Source organism: Phasianus colchicus, chromosome 1 (assembly GCF_987193195.1).
Source record: "Phasianus colchicus chromosome 1, bPhaCol1.hap1.1, whole genome shotgun sequence".
Classification (NCBI taxonomy): domain Eukaryota; kingdom Metazoa; phylum Chordata; class Aves; order Galliformes; family Phasianidae; genus Phasianus; species Phasianus colchicus.
In genome coordinates, this window is record NC_143436.1 from 182,255,311 (window position 1) to 182,276,394 (window position 21,084).

Below are 21,084 nucleotides of genomic sequence, written 5' to 3' on the forward strand. Positions count from 1 at the left end.
CAGCAAGTCAATTAAATCACGATTTAAACCCACCACAATAACCTGCTGGATTATCAGAAAACTCACCACCTCAAGAAATTGTAACTTGCAATATCAAAACAGGAAATCTTCCTCTTCTACTATCACTACATTATCTATTTTAATATCTGAACGAAGTACAAATCATGATGAAATGTTGCAAACCCCTGGAACTTGTGTAGAACTGTCTCTATTTGCAATAGTTTTTTGTGCAGCCTGGCCTCACCTTCTAAGAAGTAGTTTCACTTTTCAGATTTCAATAATGCAGAAAAAGTAATACAGAAAGAGGCACCTTCAGTATTGATCGTAAAACAGAAATAAATAGCACAGATTAAGAGGAGACGATGTTTATGTGCACTGATCTTTATGTGTATATACTAGCACACAGTTTCTGAGCATATTTCTCAAAACCTGCAGCTGCATGATATTCTCTTGTGTATTTAAAATGCATATTTTGTTCACTGGTTGAACAATAAAAGAGTGTAAGAAACAGAATATTGGAAACCTCCAGATTCTGTAGGACAACATCAGAGGATGGAGTGTTCTGTCCTTAAACAAGCATATTAAAAAAAAAAAAATACTGTAATGTACTTTGTACACATGGAACTCTTTGTCCTTGTTGCTGTTCCAGAGATTATAGCCTATCTATGCAAGTCATTATGCACAGAAATACGTGCTTAATAACTGCAGGACAACAGCACCATCCAGTGGAACTGTAAGAGAAAACACCATCAGTGAAGTCAAAGGTATCCTGTATTCACAGCACGGCAATAAAAACAGATCTTGTCTTCTCAGAATTATCACGAACTTCCTCAGAAAGTATTTTAGGTGAGAAAAACTACTAGCATTAATTCGTAATACAGAGACTACAATTACAAATTCTATCCTTAATGTTGCTTATTCGCTGGCTTGCTTCCCCACCACATACTACTAATAAATTCACATTGCTATAAGATTATCTTTTTCAAAGATGTGCATTATAACTCCAGCAAGAAAACTGTATGGCCATAAACAAAACGTATATGAAAGTCTGGTAGATTATATTTTTCAACTTAATTCACAAATGTTTATGTAAAGTTGCATAATGTGGAAAATGCAAGGCCAGGCACTGACACACTCCTGACAGTCACTTCTTGCATATAATGACAAGCACATTCCTTTCATTACCATAAGACAGAACATATGTGCTCCATACAAGATGTTGACAGCTGAATTACTTCTGAAGAGTATGCTAACTACGGAACTTCAGAAATTGGAAATAAAAGCAGCAACCTTGGAATGATGTGTTTCATACTCCTCTAAACACTCTAAAGTTTGTCATCATGAATTCAGTGGATACCGTGATTTTCCCCGTAGTACCATTTTCTGTTAACATATGCCCAGATCTCTGTGAAAACACTGAGATGGGTAAAGTAGCATTAGAAAGTATGCACATTCGAGAATCACATCAGCCTGCATCTCATGGGAACCATAGAATCATAGAATGGCTTCAGTTGAAAAGGACCACAATGATCATCTAGTTTCAACCCCCCTGCTATGCGCGGGGTCACCAACCACCAGACCAGGCTGCCCAGAGCCACATCCAGCCTGGCCTTGAATGCCTCCAGGGACGGGGCATCCACAGCCTCCTTGGGCAACCTGTTCAAATCTGTCAGCTTGTTTTGGGCTGGCCATTCAGATACATAATTTTTCAGCATGACTCCATTACAAAAAAGTCAATTTAATTTCATCACTGAAGTTTTTGGAATTACTAGCATCTGCAGAATAACCATTATTTTTCTCTTTATAGGTAAAAACACTGAAGACTGTCTGTATCTGATCTCTGCTGTATTGTCACAGCAGCTCATGTTCCCAAATCCTCACAGCTTCTGACTGCAGCTGTTCAATACAATGCAGAACCATTTGCTCTACTGCAGGAGTTCAGAACCACTGCCATCAGCAATACTAGGGGATGCTGGCAGGAGCCTCTCTCCTGAAGTTATGAAGTGAATGCAGTATTCGAAGACCTTCTGAGTGTCTTCCTTATCTCAGTGGGGGAGGGAGGTAGAGGTGAGTAGGCTGGGGAGGGCACAGCTGCCAACCATCACAGTCTTTGAGTCACAGTCTGGGGCCTAATGACTCAAGGTAACAACATCATTGATTGGAGAATGCTAGATATATTAAAACCGTTAATTCTATGTTTAACTTTTACTTCCTGTTTCTGGCTATAGCACTGACTGACTTGCTTTCAGTATGTGCCCACTTCCTCCATGGCATGCTCCTGCTCTTGCTGTACATCAAATTTCAGGACTTGTTAATGGCTACACTCAGCTTCTGCAATTTGCTGCACTGTTCATCACTTTGTTTTGTTTTGCCTGGTAAAGCCATGATAAAAGCACTGTGCTCAAGCATAACACAGTATTTGGGCTCTGCATTATTCCAGTCCCCTCAGAGATGTATGTGCACTAATGTGGCCTTATCAACAACCCACAGTTTCTAGCAGGAAATATCCAGCTGCTCTGGTGTGGCATCCTCCACAGGCTATAGTGGGGATATACACTCCAGCATGGTTCTGGAGCCTTTCTACTCCTGTAACAGCATTACCTGATGACCATCATTTTTTTAATTAGTCTGTAAGCACAAGGAATTGAGTCAGATAACTTTGTTTTGAACTGTAGTAAAGTTTCTGTGCATATTCACAAAATGTACCATTCCAAAAATTTAATGCTGACAATAATAAACAAAAAAAACATACTGCGTTCAGAAAAATATGAAGTTAGGGTTTGAATTTTTTTTTCTTACTACATTAAATTTTTTTGTAGCATGATGTGCTGGACAAACTGAAGATTATGGAAAGAGATTTTCTCAGCTGTGTTACTGGTTGATTGTTTGACAAGGATTCTCAAAATCTGAAAAATATCAGTATATCCTAAATCTCAATATACTTCCTTCTCTCCATCACTAAGCATTTGTGAACAAAACGACCTTCATAAAAGTGCACTTAAAAGTATCCTTCACTACAATTCCAATTTATGCTTTTGGTCCTTAAGTTCACTAAGAATCATGCTAGCTTAAAGTTTCATCCAAGTAAATAAGCCAACAGCAGACATTTTTGAAGTGTAGCTCCTTTCTAGAGATACTTCTAACACACCCTGATGATTCTCTGTCACTGAAGATTACTGTACACATATAGCAAACATGCCAGTTTGTTGCATTCCTGGGACCAGGGCTGATGCATACAAAGTCCACATTTACGTGAATGGGAAAAAACATTCAAAGCCACAGGCTGTTAAGGTCTCAGAGAATCGGATCCCACTGCACCAACACTGAAAGCTGTCCTTGCTTCTACCTCCCTAATGGTCAGCAAACCTGCAATTAAAATATCTGCAGGTGCGAAACCTGTCAGTATCACAGCAACATTCATGACCTTACTCTTCCAGGGTTCTGGTTTCTAAACTGGAAATATATTCCCATTTGGTATAACAGGAAACCTTAAGCAAACAGTAATAATAATCTGTAATCCAGCCTGTAATAATAATAATAATAAAAAGCAAATATACAATATGTGCACATACACTTCTGATAACACTAAATTTCTAGGACACAGATTGATTATTTGGGAAATTTTGATGTCTTCAGCACTTAAACGTTACAAAATCTGCTTTGGTCACAGTAACACATTACCTGGTAAATTAGTCTTCATTACATCAATGCCAACTTGAAGTTCAGGCTCAGCTGCAAGAACTGCATAATCTCCTTGATGAGAGACATTGAAGTTGTAATTTGAACATACACTGAATATGCTGTTTGCCAGAAAAGGTTTTCCTTTTGATGTCCTTTGCAAGTGTATTTCATTCCAAGGTATGCACAGCTTTTCTGCAATTAATTTCCGCATCAGCAGGCGACCGGCCTATGAAATAAAATGGAATCAGACAGAACTACTGTGTGATGTGCAACATCATTGTAGCTGCTAAAACACCACCCACCTAAAAAAAGTACGTTTTCACTACTGCCAAGTGAAAGTGAGCTTTTGTGACAGATCATTTAGGTTTTCCCTTTTATAAAAGCCCTCGCCGAGTAAATTTAGCCAAAACCCACAAGCTTTTCACCAGAACTGGGTGTGCAATATGCACATCACTATCAGCACAGAGACTGACAGGGTCCACAGAAAGCAGACTTAGCCTTGAAGACGGACATAAAATTGGTCCTCCTCTATCTTATTTACTTCAGATACTTCCTGCACTGATGAATGCTCTTTATATTATCCTTCTTACACAGCAAAACTCTCCAAAGCTTTCTTTTATGAACAGTCATCCAGTGACTCAGGCACTACAAGAAACGCTGACCAGCTGAAAGCGCCGAGTAACTGCTTACAGCCTCGTCAGCAAAAAGCCATCAGTAGCGCATTCCTGCGTAGGATTTAAATCCTGAACGGATCACGCGGAAGTCTCAGAATGAAACAGCTTTATTCTCCTACACGCCGCCCTCACTCACTCACACGTAACCTCGCGATCAGCCGCTTCTGCCTCCTCCCTCACATCACCCCGTAAGGGCACCAGGCCGCGCTCACAGCACGGACGGCCGTTACACAGCTGCAGCAGCGCGGCCCTGAGGGAGCCGCTCAGCCCCTCCACCGTGCCCCCGCCCCCCCGTGTGTGTACCAAGGCGGCTTTGGCATCGCGGGCATAGACAAAGCGGCCGATGCGCTCCTTCTCCTCGGGCTGCACCAGCCGCGCCGCCAGCAGCCACTCCTCGCGGCGGGGTCGCCAGGCGGCGCAGGGGAAAGCCCAGCGCACGCCGCCCATCGCTTCGCAGCCGGGCCGGCCGCACCCGCCCACCCGGTGGGCGGGAAGGAGAGCAGGACCTGCTGTGGAGTAGCGACAGCCAATCCGCTGTCAGAGCGGCGCCTGAGTGACAGCGGAATGCGCCACGTGTCGGCCTATCAGAAGAAAGGCGGTGCCTTGCGGCTGAGCTGCGCCCGCGGTGTCGTCAGAGACGCACCCGCACGGCGGGATGGGCGGGCTTTCATGAAGACTGACAGCCCGCGAAGCCACTCCGAGTACAAGAGCCGGGAGAGTGACGCCGGAAGGAGCCAATCTGCTGGCGTCGCTCCTGCGCGGGGGTGGGCCAGACTGGTCGGAGAGCTGCTGGTGTTGGCTGCAGGTGGGTACGCGCCGTTCGGAGGGGAACGCGAACGGGGGAATGGCTCTTCACCGGGCGCAGAGGGACAGCAGTGCTGACGGCCTCCACATCCCGAAGCCGAGCGGTCGGGCTGCGAGAAAAGAAAAACAGCTGCCAGCACCCCGCCCGCGCCAGCTTCAGTCCATCCTTAGAATGAAGGGAGCCGCCGCGGGGCGCATGCGCGGGCGGGCGCGCATGCTCAGAAGAGCGCTGAGGTCGCTCCCGCCTCCCGCGGGCGGGGCGCTGTGAGGGCGGGGCGGCGCTGCGGGGCGGCACTGCGGTGTGTCCGGTTCTTTTGGTGCCGCAGGGAAATGCTGCTCAGCGGTACCGACCTGTAGCTGAGCCTTGCATTTCTGCTGTTGCGTTCTGTGCGCTCAGAGCAGAAAGCTGTGGCCTTGCTGGTACTGAGTTAAGGATTTGTCACAGCTGTAATGCAGTGGGATTGTACCTAGTTCCAAAAAAACGAAGGTTTGATGAATGAGTCTGGCGTGGCTGTGTTTTCTACTTACAGAGATATAAGTGAATCAGTACTTTTAACTAGCTTGTTTATTGAAAAAAAAACTTCCAACTCTAAGGATTCTATGATTACACATAATTATACATAATTACGGGGGGGTGGAACTAGATGATCTTTGAGGTCCCTTCAAACCCAAGCCATTCTATGACTCTGTAAGTGCAAACTGAAGCTAGAGATGCACTACATGGTGTGTAACGTAATTATGAATTATATGAAGATGCATTTTGATTATAAAGATGCTGTGATTATAAGTGTGCTCAGTATTGCATGTATGTTTTGAAAAAAAAAAAAAGTTTTTTTTTAATCACATTCAGAAATTTAGAGGCTATAAAACACAGTAAAAACAGTGATTTTCTCTTCCAGAATTTGCAGTAATGACGTTTGCCAGAATTAGAAGTACAACACAGCATTTTTTTTTTTTTCTCTTGAAAAGGAAAATTATAATTCTCGAACTTCTTTACCTAAAAAACCACAGCTTTGGAATGAATCCCAAGAAGTTTGAATCTTTTAACCGAAAATGTTTTTTATCTTAATGGATTGATGTGTTTGTGAGTGGATACGCAATTAAAGATCACTGCTTGCAGAGAGGGAATCTTCCACTTTGGGATTGCCTCCAGGAATCAGTGCAATTTCACTGCTTCCTGCTGGCACCACGCTGTTTCTTTTTGTGCTTGTTCTTTTTTCTTCTCATGCTGGTTTTTTTTCAATCACTTCTAAAGAATTCAAAGCTTTAAAGTCTCCGTGTCACCTTTTCTTCTTAAAACAATCTGTCTCAATATGTATTATTGATAAATGCCACTTTTGTGAATTAAACATCTCAGAATGTCACATGCATCTTTTTTATTGCCTGAAAATGATTGACTCAGTATTCACAGAAAATGAAGTTCAGTTATTTATGAAAAAGCTGTGAGACATAGCTGCACTGCATTTTCCAGGCAGGAACATGTAATTCTGTTACTGTTACAGATCTTAGTAAGTTGATAACGTGCAGAAAGAGCAACAACAAACTATAAAAATACGAGGCTTTCTACTTAGTATTTATACTTAATTTACATTTCAGCTCTTTCTTGCACCCATACTAAGCACTTAAAAGGGCTACTGAATCCTTCAGATATCTGTTCCACTCATATTCATCTTGCTGAGTATTAAATTAGGGCTTTTAATTTATATGTGTAGAGATAAGCAGTGCATTTAAAAATTGTCAGTAAAAATTAATTTCTCCCCCTTTGAACAGATCAGGAGGGAAAATAATAAATAATCTTAATAGGCACATAAAATAAGTCAAATATCAAAAATAAATTTTAAAACATTATTTTAAAACAGTGAACTTGACATGCTGAACATTTCAAGAATGTATAGCATTCTAATTGTTACTATACTAAAGCAGATGAAATTTATGAGACAGCATTTTTTGAAGACTTGCAGTTTCTTTACAGTTCAATTCTGTGTTAAAAAATGAAAACCTCCCTGCAAAAATGTATACAATTTCTTTCTTTTCATTGTATTAATTCTTTTTCCTGTTTACGCAAAGTATACTGTAAAATAGCAGTGCTTACAATTCTACTGGTTTAAAACCCTGCTGTCAAGTAAGACATACCAACCAAGCAGGGAGCAACAGAAGTAATGCTCTCTTGAATCATAATCTATTTCTCATGAGATACCTCATAAGAACTCATAAGAATCAGTATTCTTTTTTTTTTTTTTTTTAATTTACACAGAGGGCTGTACAGAGAGTGCTATAGCACAGTAATAGTGTGCTCTCAGATAAAACCAATAAAGATTCCTTTATAAATCCTTGTAAATCTGAAGTACTAAATAAAGGTACAAATTTAGACTGTTTTAGCCAGCTGCATTAGTAGAAGATAGAATATCTACACAGAGAATGTTATTTATCCTTTGAGTGTGTACATGGCTGAAGTGGGTATCCATTGTACTGGGAACAGTCTTGGGCATCTCTTCAATTGCAGAAGGCTCAGCCATGCTTATGGTCAGGTACGTATGGCCCTGACCTGATTTTTCTAACTTGCATATGCATGGTACTTATCTATGCTGAGTACTTTCACAAAACAGCAGGCTGTTACAGAATGGTTGATATAAATTTAAAAATCTTATTATAAAATGATCAAAATAGTTTGGTATTAGTGTCCTCCAGTGTTACGATGTACCTTGTTCTCATCTCAGTGCACTCAGTCCTTTTTACACATGCTTTCTCCCCTCCCTTGTCTATATAAGATTTCCTTTGTTGGAATTCATAGAATCATAGAATGGCCTGGGTTGAAAAGGACCACAATGATCATCTAGTTTCAGTCCCCTGCTGTGTGCAGGGTCGCCAACCAGCAGACCAGGCTGCCCAGAGCCACATCCAGCCTGGTTTTGAATGCCTCCAGGGATGGGGCATCCACAGCCTCCTTGGGCATCCTGTTCCAAGTGTGTCACCACCCTCTGTGTGAAAGAACTTCCTCTTAATATCTAACCTAAACCTTCCCTGTCTCAGTTTAAAACCATTCTTCCTTGTCCTATCCAGCCATGTAAACAGCCGTTCCCCCTCCTGTCTATATGCTCCATTCAAGTACTGGAAGGCCACAATGAGGTCTCCCCGGAGCCTTCTCTTCTCCAAGCTAAACAAGCCCAGTTCCCTCAACCTTTCTTCATAGGAGAGGTGCTCCAGTCCTCTGATCACCTTGGTGGCCCTCCTCTGGACCCACTCCAAGAGCTCCACGTCCTTCCTGTACTGGGGGCCCGAGGCCTGGACGCAGTGCTGCAGATGGGGCCTCACAAGAGCCGAGTAGATGGGGACAATCACCTCTCTCTCCCTGCTGGCCACCCCTTTTTTAATGCAGCCCAGAACACAGTTGGCCTTCTGGGCTGCAAGCGCACACTGCTGGCTCATGTCCAGCTTCTTGTCCACCAGGACCCCCAAGTCCTTCTCCACAGGGCTGTTCTCAAGGAGATCTTCCCCCAGTCTGTATATATACCTGGGATTGCCCCGACCCAAGTGCAGCACCCTGTACTTGTTACTCGCTTAGGGTAGCACACTTAAGCCATTCTCATCTTAGCACAAAATATAACTTAGCAAAAAATATATATATGTTAGTCACAGCATCTAAGGGTATTTGTGCTGCTGGTTAGTATTTATAAATACGTGAATGTTTTCTGATCAGTGCTCTGGTGGCAACTACAGTAGACACTGCCCAAACAAAAGTATGTCTCTGCTCAACGCTCACTCTACAGTTCTGTTTGCTTTGCCATTTCAAACATGGTGGAATGGATACCAGCATAAATTTAAAGAGTTGTACTGCAGTGGTTATGATATTAGTGTGTGTAGATATGACAGTGTGCAGCTGTTGAAGTATTTTGAAATGGCTGTCTTGGATGTTTTGGACTCCTTTGTAAGCTTAATGGTATACTTTATTTACAGTCTCTTAATGTAATGTCTAGGATTCAAAAAATATCTAGAGAATAAAGTTGAAATTCTGAAGAGCAGCTGGACTTATCAAAGGAAAAGTATAAATAAATAAATTAACATTTCAGTTTCTCCCATATACAGAACTACTAATACATCTTAAGAAGGATTGTAGTTGGTGCCAAATAGTAGAAAGTCTCCATAACAGTGTTTACATCTTATAGCTATCTTTTGAAAATAAAATATTATCATCACAGAATTGTAGAGTTTGGAAGAGACCTCTAGGGATCATAGACTCCAACCCACTTGCTAAAGCAGGCTTCCTACAGTAGGTCACACAAGTAGGCATCCAGACAAATCTTGAATATCTCCAAAACAAGAGACTGCACATTCTCTGGGAAGCCTGTTCCAGTGCTTTGTCACCCTCACTGTAACAACGTTCTTCCACATATTTGTGTGGAACTTCCTGTGTTTCAGTTTTTGGTCATTGCTCCTTGTCCTATCACTACACACAACTGAAAAGAGTCTGGCCTCAACCAATTGCTTCCTTCATTTTAGATATTTATAAACACCAATCAGATCCGATCTCAGTCCTCTCTTCACTGAACAGACCCAGGTTACTCAGTCTTTCCTCATACAGGAGATGCTCCAAACCCTTTATCATCTTTTTCACCCTCCACTGGACTCTTTCTAGGAGATCACTGTCTTTTTTGAACTGAGGAGCCCAGAACTGGATGCAGTAATCCAAATGTGATCTCCCCAGGGTAGAATAGAGGGAGAGGATGACCTTCCTCAACCTGCTGGCCATGGTCTTTTTAATGCACCCCAGGACACCATTGGCCTTCTTGGCCACAAGGGCAGATTGCTGGCTCATGGCCAACTTGTCATCCACCAGGACATCCAGGTTTTTCTCTGCAGAGCTCATCTCCAGCAGGCCGCCCCCTAATCTGTACTGATGCATGTGGTTATTTTTCCCCACATGCAGGGCTCAACACTAGTTTTTGTTGAACCTCTCATCACGTTTCTCTCTGTCCAACTCTCCAGTCTGTCCAGGTCCCACTGAACTGAGGTACAGTCTTCTGGTGTGTCAGCCACTCCTCCTCATTTTGTATCATCAGAAAACTTACTGAGGTTAGACTCTATCCCTTCATCCAGGTCACTGATGAACAAGATCAGACCCAGCACCAACCCCTGGGGAACACTGCTAATTACAGGCCTCCAAGTAGACTCCATGTCACTGATCACAACTCTCTGAGCTTTGCCAATCAGCCAGTTCCCAGCCCAGCTCACTGTACACTCATCTACACCTCATTTTTTAAGCTTCATCAAGGATGCTGTAGGAGACACTGTCAAATACCTTGCTGAAGTCAATGTATACAACGTATGCTGCTCTCCCCTCATCTACCCAGCCTGTGATTACATCATAGAAAGCTACTAGGTTGGTCAAGCAGCATTTCCCCTTGGTGAATCCATGTTGACTACTGATAGTTTTCTTCTCTTCCAATTGCTTGGGGATGGCATCCAGAACAAGTTGTACCATCAGCTTTCCAGGGACTGAGGTCAGGCCCTTTTTCCACATTTCATGGACTTCCTTCTTCCCTTTGAGTTTATCCATGAGCTCTTTTAATGCAGGTACTTACCTTATTACCTCAAGCATTTTATTGTAGCTTTTTACCAGTACATAAGGTACTACTAATAGGAATGTGTGCCCATAGTATGGGCTTATCACACTTCTCAGGGTGGATCCATAACACCTGGGTCACCTAACTCATTATTTTGTAGACTGCTTCATTTTTTTCCTCTTGGGAAGAGGGCAGTATTAAAACAGATTATTAAAATAGAGGGGGTCTTGTGAAAAGCAGAACTGGGTCCTTTTTATTGTACTTCGTGATGAACCTTGTGATGCTCTTATGTTTACTTAGTTCATCCAGAGTAATGACTGCAGTTACCTTATCATCCCAAACCTTGTTTTGATCAAATGTGAGCTGCTTTGGTTTGCTTTGTGGCCAGACACACACAGGCCATTACTTGCTAGTTAGCTGTCTGGTGTGCAGAATGCCTTGTCCTCAGCAGGCGGTCTGAAGAGAGAACCTTGAAAAGTATGTCTTTCTCCTTGATGATATATTATATGGGGTTGACCCTAATGAATTTCAAGTTTTATTTAGTGTCACTGCAGTGGCTAGTTGGCCAGTTATTTAATGAGACCTTCCATTACCTGAAGGGGGCCTACAGGAAAGCTGGGGAGTGACTTTTTGAAAGGGCAGGTAGTGACAGGATGAGGGGAAATGGCGTTAAACTGGAAGAGGGTAGGTTTAGACTAGATATTAGGAAGAAATTCTTTACTGTGAGTGTGGTGAGATACTAGAACAGGTTGCCCAGCAAGACTGTGGATGCCCCCTCTATGGAGGCATTCAAAACCAGGCTGAATGGGACTTTGAGCAACCTGGTCTAGAGGGAAGTGTCCCTGCCGGTAGCAGGGGGGTTGGAACTAGATGATCCTAAAGGTGCCTTCCAACCCAAACCATTCTCTGATCCAATGATTCTATGACTTTCAAGTAGAAAAACTTTTAAGGTTTTTTTTTCCTTTCTTATTTTTTTCTTTTTTAGAAAGCCAGGTTAAAGGCTTAAAGGCTATACACAGAACTATGAATTTGAAAAAAAAAAAAAAATTTGCTTTGACAAGGCAGAGCAAGAATGCAGTGTACAGTAAGAATAGCAGACCATCAGCTGTGACCATGTGGAGCCCACAAGCACAAACCTACGCAGCAACTCTCAGCTGCCATATGTCAGGGCATCATCAGTGAGAAGACCATATGGCAGATAGCTGAATTATTCCTGTAGCTGTGATGTGTCCCTCCCAGTTTCTTTCTTCATGGTGCTGTGAATCTTGCCATTCTTATGACCAGTTGTGCATCTACCAAAATCTAGGCATTCATCAGTGCAAGAGGTGAAAACCTTCAGCACCTGAGCAGAGAAACATTGTCAAGGGATGAGGTACCTTTTTTTTGAACACATTTCATCTCACAGCAGGCAATACCCAGCCACATAGTAGTATTAGGGGTCAGATGTGTAACAATACAGGAGGTACTGGAAGGCTGGTTGTATGACAAGTGCCAAGCCAGTTGTGTGACAGAATAGGGCTTGACTATATAGCGCTTTTGTGTGCCTTGAGAAGAGAGTGTATGGCACACAGCCTTATGTTTCTAATGAACCATCTAATGGAGTTTGCTTCTTGGTAATTCAGATAAAGACAGACTTTGTAACTGGAAGTAAACAGAACAAAAATAAAGAGTCAGTTTTCCTGAGCTTCAGACCTATGCAACATATGCCGTCTATGTTTTTACCCTGCTGTCAGTAACTCAATCAAATATTTATAAATGTAACTGTAACTATTGATGAATTCATATGGCCTTGTAGGAGAATGCATTAAATAATTATAAATACTAATTGGCTCTGTTTTAACACGCCAACTTTAAGCTATCTTGTTCAAGTATTTTGTAGGGCTTTAAAATCACAAATGTATCCAGCAAATGGGTAAATTAGTACAAAAACTATCAAATAAGGTGGGAATTGGCTACAAGAGAGACGAGAACTGATTGATTTATTAATTTTCAGCAGAGGAGAAGGAAGAGCGAATTAGGCTAAACAACCATATTCATTCGAATCTTCCTTAATGTCAGACAACAACAGTAGTGGTATATTGATAAAATGTGCTTTTAATACAAGATAAGGAGACACTGCTGTAATGGATTAGGATTTAGGATGCAGTGGATGACCACTAAATGAGTAGTGAATTTAACCGTCATGCTGTGCAATAAATCATAGAATCATAGAAAGGCTTGGGTTGGAAGGGAGCTCCATCAAGCTCCAAACTGCCCAGCTCCACATTTAATACCAGGCTGCCCAGAGCCCCATCCAACACCACCAGAGATGCGGCATCCACAACCTCTCTGGGCAGCCTGTTCCAGCACCTCACCACTCTCATAGTAAAGAACTTTCCCCTGATACCCAACCTAAATCTTCCCTCCCTCAACTTAAAACCATTTCCCCTTGTCCTACTGTTATCTACACTTTCAAAGAGTTGACTCCCCTCTGTCTGTAGGCTCCCTTTAGGTACTGAAAGGCTGCAATGAGGTCACCCCACAGCCTTCTCTTCTCCAGGCTGAACAAACCCAGCTCCCTCAGCCTGTCTTTGTAGGGGAGGTGCTCCAGCCCTCTAATGATCTTTGTGACCCTCCTCTGGACCTTCTCCAACAGCTCCCTGTCTTTCTTGTATTGGGGGCTCCACACTTGGATGCAGTACTCCACATGGAGCCTCACAAGAGCGGAGTAGAGAGGGGAGAATCACCTCTCTCACCCTGCTGGCCTTCCCTTTTCTGATGGAGCCCAGGATACCATTTGCTTTCTGAGCTGCAAAAGCACATCGCTGGCTCATATTAAGTTTTATATCCACCAGTACCCCCAGGTCCTTCTCTGCAGGGCTGCTCTCAAGGATTGCTCCTCACAGTCTGTATGGATGCCTGGGATTCCTCTGGCCCAAGTACAAAACCTTGCACTTTGCTGTGTTGAACCTCATTAGGTTCACCTGGGCCCACCTTTCAAGTCTGTTGAGGTCCCTCTGAATGGCATCCCTTCGTTCCACTGTGTCAACTGCACCACTCAGCTTGGTGTCATCAGCAAACTTGCTGAGGGTGCATTCAATTCCATCACTGATGTCATTGATAAAGATGTTAAAGAGCACCAGTCCCAAGACAGACCCTTGGGGGATGCCACTTGTTACTGGCTTTCACTTGGATATAGAACCACTAATCACCTAACCCTAAATCTAATAACAGTGAAAGAAAGATGAGCTCGAACTAGACTGCAGGAAGAGAATAGTGCAAGAAATAGTGAAAAAAAAAACAAATTTGGTCTCATTAATGGCCTTAGAAGGTCTGACAGTTGTTTAATTAATCCCGACAAAAGCTGGGACAGGACATCATCACTTGAGAGTTATGGATGAATAAACATCACAAAGGAAAATTAAGTCAAATGACAATTCTGCCAGAAGATCACATGAATGTAAACATTAATAAATTGAATGTGTACTTAAAAGAACGGATGCAATCTTGGCATTGATAGTATTGTAATAGTCTTTTAGTGCAAACATTAGTGGGGAAACAAAACTGAATATATAATGTCATTATGAAAGTGATTATGTGATACCTTTTCCTGCAGAGATGGACCTGACGACATGTTTCTGTGTTCCTTATATAAATATGAATATTACTGAAACTGGTAATTTTACCTACAGAAAGCAAATAGCAGATCAGAGCATGCTATAGAAAATATATGTAAAAGAGGACATGTCTACTATCTGTTATCAACTCCAGAAATTTGTGAAAAGGTTCACAGTTCTTTAAGAAAAAAAAAAAAAGACTTATTTTATGTAATGCCAAATAAACATAGAAATTCACTTCAAGTTTCATTCAGATATGGATAACTAGTTTTACTGAAGCAACTTTGCTTTTGCAGATTTAGTCTTTTGACGAATAGAATTGAAGGCCATATGAAAAGGGCATTCTAGAAAAAAATGAGAAAAGAAAGCTTTATGATTACAGAAACTTGGGTTTATGGGACCATACATTAATAGAGTAAATGGTAGTCTTGTTCTGTATTTTCCTAGTTCCTCAGACTTAAAATGGAAAGAGTGAATATATGAAATTGTCTGGCTATGGGAATGATAAGATGTCAGCTTCAAGCATGCCAGTGCTAGGATCAAGATCAATGGATCTCTTCTATTCCAGGAGACATGGTGGTCTCCTTGTGGGTGGAACTACCTGACTAGATAAAAGTATAGATGAGTCTGCTCTGAAAATACCTCCCAAGAAGAAGATTGCCTGATGGTTATGTTTGCTCTGAGTGTATGACCTGATCATCTAGATAAGCCTCTTTACAAAATTTTAAGAAGAAAATATTATCCTGGACTCCACATCTGGCTTGGACTTTTTTTTTTTATTCCCTTCTTTATTGATTCAGGTGGGCCATCATCTGGTGCAAGTACAATTGGAACTCTGGACACAGAGTTCTGCAATCCAAGTTTCTTTATGCTTTAAAATAAGGACTAAAATTTCCAGAAAGGCCAGCTTTTGCATCTGTAGCAGGATGAATAGCTCTTAGGATAGGTGTAAATAAAATATATTTGAAGTTTCTTAATACCATCAGAGAGAAATCAAATTGTAAGAAGTTGAGATTTTTTGAGGGTAAGCCTAGGAACAGTCTGTCTTAATGACCATTAAAATCTTTAACGTGTTCCTTCGTGTGCTTCCTGTGGACTCTGTTGAAGAAATTCTTGCAGGTGGGTACTATGTTGGATAGATACATTACTTTTCAAAGTATGTTTGTATATATTTTGCAAAGTGGAAGTATTATACAATTCAGTGTAAATGTCACTTAAATTTAGTGCACTGGACTCGCAAACCAATTTCAGTGCTAGGATTTTTGGTTTATGGCATACTGATTAAAAAAAAAAAAAAAAGACCATTAAATCAATTACTTATTTTTCCATTTCAGGTTCATGACTAGATTGAAGAAAACATGGCCAATCGAGATTACATTAGCAGACCTATTTGCAATGGAATTTCTGTTCCTGAAAATAAAATTAATTCCTTAGTGGCTGAAGGTCATGGACAACAAATTCTAAAAGTACTACAGAAGTTCAGAGAACAAAATATATTTTTTGACTTTAAAATTATTGTGAAAGATGAAGTCATTCCTTGTCATCGTTGTGTACTGGCAGCTTGCAGTGATTTTTTCAGGTAAGTGTAATTTTGGCATGAGTTGGCAGGAAATGGACTTAAAGTTCTTTGGAAGGGAGGGAAATGATATTATTACAAAAATTAAAAGAGAAATCGTCATAACTTTTCTATGTCTGCAGAGTTTTCATCAAAGAAATACAGATAGCAAATACTTGCACTGTTAGATTTCCAGGGACCTGGGAGCTCTGTGAGTTTGAGATTCAAACAGCAGTCTGTGTATTTCACTGGGACTGCTCACTGCTCACTGGGACACAAATGTTAAACCATAAACTGCATGACTCCTGTGTTCGGCATAACTGACATAAATTGTGTATTTTCAAGATTTGACTTTGCATGGAATAGTCTGTGTACTTTATATTGGGAAGTGTAACAGATTGATTCCAGATATGTACTTCATTGAACAATTGTGGATAACTTGTTAATGGTTTTGGAGTTCGGTTGGATTTTGTTATAATAAGACGAGTAATCAGAATAGCACAGTATGTCTTCAGAGTTATTTAAGCAGATATCTAGTATTTTTTCCAAACTACAAATTTCAGCCTTTCAGTATGAAACAAAGCTGTGATCTTCCTTCTTACTTATGATAGTTAAAGCTATACATTCCTAAGGGACAGATTAGTCATATACAGCTTTTATTAACAACTTTGGTAACCTTTTCATTAGCAAAACTGAGATGTGCAAACCCAAACTACAAACCTGTTTCTAATGGGCTTTTGGGATTAAACTTTGCCAGGCAAGTTTGTGTGTAACAGGTGTTAGCAGCCATAAAATTCATAAGTTGTCCTGGAATGCAAGGCTTATCTATTATCTTTGGAGAATAAAAAGTACCTATGTCCGCTAGATCAAAAGTTATTTATCTGAAAGATTGTCCTTCTTTCCTGTGGACTTCATTTTGGTTTCACCGTGTAATACCCAAGATTCAGCAACATTTTTCTCCCTACTTGTTAGCTTTTTGATTCAAAGCCTTTTCCTAGCTTCTGCTCTTCTGCTAGTATTGCTCAGTTGCTATTTCTTGTAAGTGAAGCTTTATTTCCTAGGCACCCAGTATCCTTTCCATTTTACTCTGTAATTTAGAGATTTGTATCATAGCTTCAAAAGAATGAGTATTTATTATGTAAAAAAGTTTCAGGTTGTAAGTTTCTTATTGCAATTATACCTTCTTGATGGTTGGATTAGATGATCTTGTAGGTCCTTTCCAACCTTGTGATTCTATGATTCTTGTTCAAGAGGTGAATTTTTGCTTTACTTGATGTTCACTTTCCAAAGAGTATGCAGTACACAGTGGTTTTCATTTTCTTCTTTGGCTTAGTAAAAGTATGGGATTTTAAATATCACATACTATCCATATACTAATTGTGTAAGAGAGCTATGATATAAAACTCATCTTATTTTTAAATAGGAACTACCTATGATTTATTATTAATCCAAATTTTATACTCAGCATTTGGAATCATTTGTCTAAATCTTTCTCCACTATCATCTTTGGTCAAATCTGGGACACTGATTGCTTATGCTCCAAAGGGTCAGGGCAAATGACATGGCAGAATGGTTCTCTCGCCAGATTGCAATACCTTAATCATTTTATTTCACAATGTTAGATTGTGTGCAGTAGTTAAAATGTGGCTGTTATGTATTTAGTAATAAAGTACTCAAAGTTGCAATAAAATTTAGACAGATCTACTGATCAGTAATGTTCCTTTCACAATTTTGACAATTGTCTTGGTAGTCAGTCACAGTCTATTTTTTGTACAGGACATTTTGTCATCAAATGCTATATCAAAACCTCATTTTTTATGACATCTGCCTGTACCCATATATCTGTCTGTCAGCACTAAAGCAAAAAATGAAAGCTGCTTTTCATACTTTTTCTCCTCTCACCGCTCAACCACTTTTACTCCTGAGGAATGCACCCATAATCCATGCTGCCATTTGTTCCAATCTGCAGTTTGGAAGGCCTTTTTCCTCTTAATTTTCTGTATTTATCCACAGTGCATGACCTAAATCAAGTTTTTTGGTTTTTGTTTTTTGTTTTCTTTTGTTTTTTTTGCTATATATTTTTTTAAATCAGCCTTTCTCAAACTGTTGAAACTGACGCTGCCCCTAACAACTTTCAGTCCTGCTGAGTTGTAGATTTCATCTCACTTTCAAAATCCATAGAAAACACAGCTGCTATCATTTTTGAACCATTGCTTTGAGTACATTATCACCAATCCTTTCTTCTGACAGCATTTAAAGTCAATGTATTCTTATCATTGTTAACCTTCACATTTCAGATCTATAGAGCTATCCCACCTAATTATACCCCCCAATTTTATCCTCCTTCCCACACCAATGTTGTCTTCTGTTTGCTAGATCCTTAATTTCTGTGTATGTCTTCTATATTTTATTCACAGAGCCATGTTTGAAGTTAATATGAAAGAACGAGATGATGGCAATGTTACTATTAGTAATCTATCACCCAAGGCAGTGAAAGCTTTTCTTGATTACGCTTACACGGGAAAAACAGAGATAACAAATGATAACGTGGAAATGCTCTTCCAGCTGTCATCATTTCTTCAAGTTTCACTCCTTTCCAAAGCTTGCAGTGACTTTCTAATAAAAAGTATCGATCTTGTCAATTGCTTACAGTTGCTTTCTCTGTCAGAAAGTTATGGTTCTGTCCGCTTATTTGATCATGCGCTCGATTTTGTACAGCATCACTTTTCCCTGCTACTGCGATCAAGTGACTTTTTGGAGATGAATTTTGAGATATTACAAAAATGTCTTGAAGCTGATGAACTAAATGTCCCTGAGGAAGAATCAGTGTTGAATGCTGTTCTTCAATGGACCAAACATAACATAGAAACACGACAGAAATATCTGCCTAATTTGATCAAAAAAGTGAGGCTACACCAGTTACCTGAAAAGACTTTGCAAGACTTTCTGCATTCAGAAGAATATTTACTTAAAAGTGCTAATTGTTCAGTAATAATCAATGATGCAGTCAAAAGTGTGCAAGACTTCAGCGGACTATTTCCAGATGCACGTCCTTCAACAACAGAAAAATACATATTTGTTCATAAAACTGATGAAGACGGAGAAAACAGGCATACATTTTGCTACAACATCAAAACAGATAAATGGAAAGAACTACCACATACACACATGATTGATCTTCCAGGGTCAAGCTTATCTAGCTACGGAGAGAAAATATTTATAACTGGAGGATGCAACGGGAATTGTTACAGGACAGTCAGGCTTCATATTGCTGAACCGTTTCATGATGCCACTGACCAAACCTGGTGCTACTGTCCAGTCCGCAATGAATTCTCCATAGTGTCAGCTATGAGAAAACCAAGGACAATGCACACATCTGTTGTCACCTTAAACCAGTTGTTTGTAATAGGTGGAAAGACCAGAGGAGCTCAAGAAACCCGGAGTCTTTTGGATGTAGAATCATATAATCCTCTCTCCAAAGACTGGAAATCTGTAAGCCAATTACCAAGAGGTATCTACTATCCAGAAGCAAGTGCATGTCAGAATATAATTTATGTCCTTGGCTCTGAAGTGGAGATTACTGATGCCTTTAATCCGTCTCTTGACTGTTTCTTTAAGTATAATGCTATGACTGATCAGTGGTCGGAGCTTGTAGCAGAATTTGGGCAGTTTTTCCATGCAACTCTAATCAAAGCTGTTCCAGTGAACTGCACGTTGTACATATGTGATCTCTCCACCTACAAAGTCTACAGCTTTTGCCCAGAAACCTGTGTTTGGAAAGGGGAAGGATCTTTTGAATGTGCTGGCTTTAATGCAGGGGCAGTTGGAACAGAAGACAAAATTTATATCTTAGGCGGTGATTATGCTCCAGAAGAAATCACAGATGAAGTTCAAGTCTACCACAGTAATAGGTCCGAGTGGGAAGAAGTTTCCCCAATGCCAAGAGCCTTAACTGAATTTTACTGTCAGGTCATTCAGTTTAATAAATATAGGGACCCATGGTCATCTGTAATGACAATTTGCTCTGGAGAATTTTGAAATTCTTGAGTCAAAATGATCTATTTAAATGCACAAATCTTACAACAGATTTTTCAATATTAATTTGCAGAAAAAATATGTATTATTTTTGTTTTAAATCTTCAGTTTAAATTGTCTGTTATAGAAATGTTTCTGAAAGGGTCTATAAAATTCCCATTCATCCTAGTCATTATATATTAACAATTACTTAGTTTTATATAGAAGTCTTCTCTATAACTATCTGAATAATTTGAAAATACTATTTTTCAGAAAAAAAAGTTATGAGGAATTTATTTTGTAAAATGTGCCATTATTTCTGTAATAATCAGTTGCCCCAGGTGATAAATGGCTGAGTGAGGAAACTGATATCGATACTGTTTTCCCTATGTAACTGAAGTTTAAAGAAATCTGCATTCATGCTGTTTCTTTTCTTTTTTTTATTCACAAGCCTCTTAGAGAACTTCATTGTCAGTTTTATCTTATTAGAATGACCTGAGCAAGGGGAAAAGCCAAAGTTACCTTCACAGCATCTTCACAGCATTAAAACCAGGTGTCTGACTTGAAGAGACTGAAAATTCCCATCATCTTACATCAGCTCTTCAGTCGGACCATTTTTTTTCCATCCTTGTGCCTTAGTAGTAGCTGTACTTTCTGTTTTCATCCCGTCACTGTGGCAAGACAAACTTTGATAACATTTTGCAGGGTGAGAAAAATTTCTACAGGTTGGATGATTCAGGTGAGAACTTTGCTGCACAGATGGTCACCTCAATCACTGCAAGAAAAAACACTTCAGGATGTTTTCTAACAGAAGTCTTCCATCTCTGAAGTCTGCATCGGTTTCTGCTAAGCAGCCAATAGGCTGCTTACAGCAGAAAATTCCAAAATTAAGTTTTAGTTGTTGCTTCAGTTAACTACTGGAAAAGTTCGTATCTTGTAATACACAGAATACAAAGTTAGAAGAAAAAAAAACAAGCCCATACTTAAAGTAAGTAGCATTTCTGAAGGGAAATAAATCATTTTTTAAAACTTCTGTAGTATTTTAAATGAATTAAAACACTTTCATCTTCATGGCAATTATAAGTGATAAATTATTACCAGGTAAACACTATGCAATATATTGCTAGAGAAACTATAGTAATCTATTATGTTAAAATTGCAATGGATTTTCAGTATTAATATTACTGTGAAGTAAATTT

At 40.1% G+C, this 21,084-nt stretch overlaps 2 protein-coding genes across 15 annotated transcripts in view; one reads left to right on the top strand and one right to left on the bottom strand.

Moving 5' to 3' along the window:
- Nucleotides 1–4,858, bottom strand: part of AASDHPPT (aminoadipate-semialdehyde dehydrogenase-phosphopantetheinyl transferase) — a 43,990-nt gene extending 39,132 nt beyond the window's left edge. For 9 of the 14 annotated variants that reach the window (XM_090133905.1, XM_090133906.1, XM_090133909.1 and 6 more), the window contains exons 1-2: nt 4,659–4,856; nt 3,682–3,907 (exon numbers count right to left, since the gene is read on the bottom strand). In XM_090133905.1, coding sequence (XP_089990031.1) covers nt 3,682–3,907; nt 4,659–4,802 — 370 coding nt within the window. In that variant the 5' untranslated portion in view covers nt 4,803–4,856. The other 5 variants (XM_090133913.1, XM_090133912.1, XM_031606175.2 and 2 more) reach the window with 3 other exon arrangements.
- A 163-nt stretch (nt 4,859–5,021) lies between these two features.
- KBTBD3 (kelch repeat and BTB domain containing 3) lies at nt 5,022–19,916 on the top strand. The gene is made up of 3 exons (XM_031606197.2): nt 5,022–5,160; nt 15,651–15,895; nt 18,289–19,916. Exons 2-3 carry the CDS (start codon nt 15,675–15,677, stop codon nt 19,907–19,909), a joined length of 1,842 nt encoding a protein of 613 aa, XP_031462057.2. The 5' UTR covers nt 5,022–5,160; nt 15,651–15,674; the 3' UTR covers nt 19,910–19,916.
- Nucleotides 19,917–21,084: the final 1,168 nt, after the last annotated feature.

What these genes read in the sequence shown, in the direction of transcription:
- KBTBD3 (XM_031606197.2), top strand. Translation starts at nt 15,675, where the DNA reads ATGGCCAATCGAGATTACATTAGCAGACCTATTTGCAATGGAATTTCT. An exon ending in GCTTGCAGTGATTTTTTCAG is followed by an intron (nt 15,896 to 18,288) that starts GTAAGTGTAATT and finishes TTTTATTCACAG; the next exon opens with AGCCATGTTTGAAGTTAATA.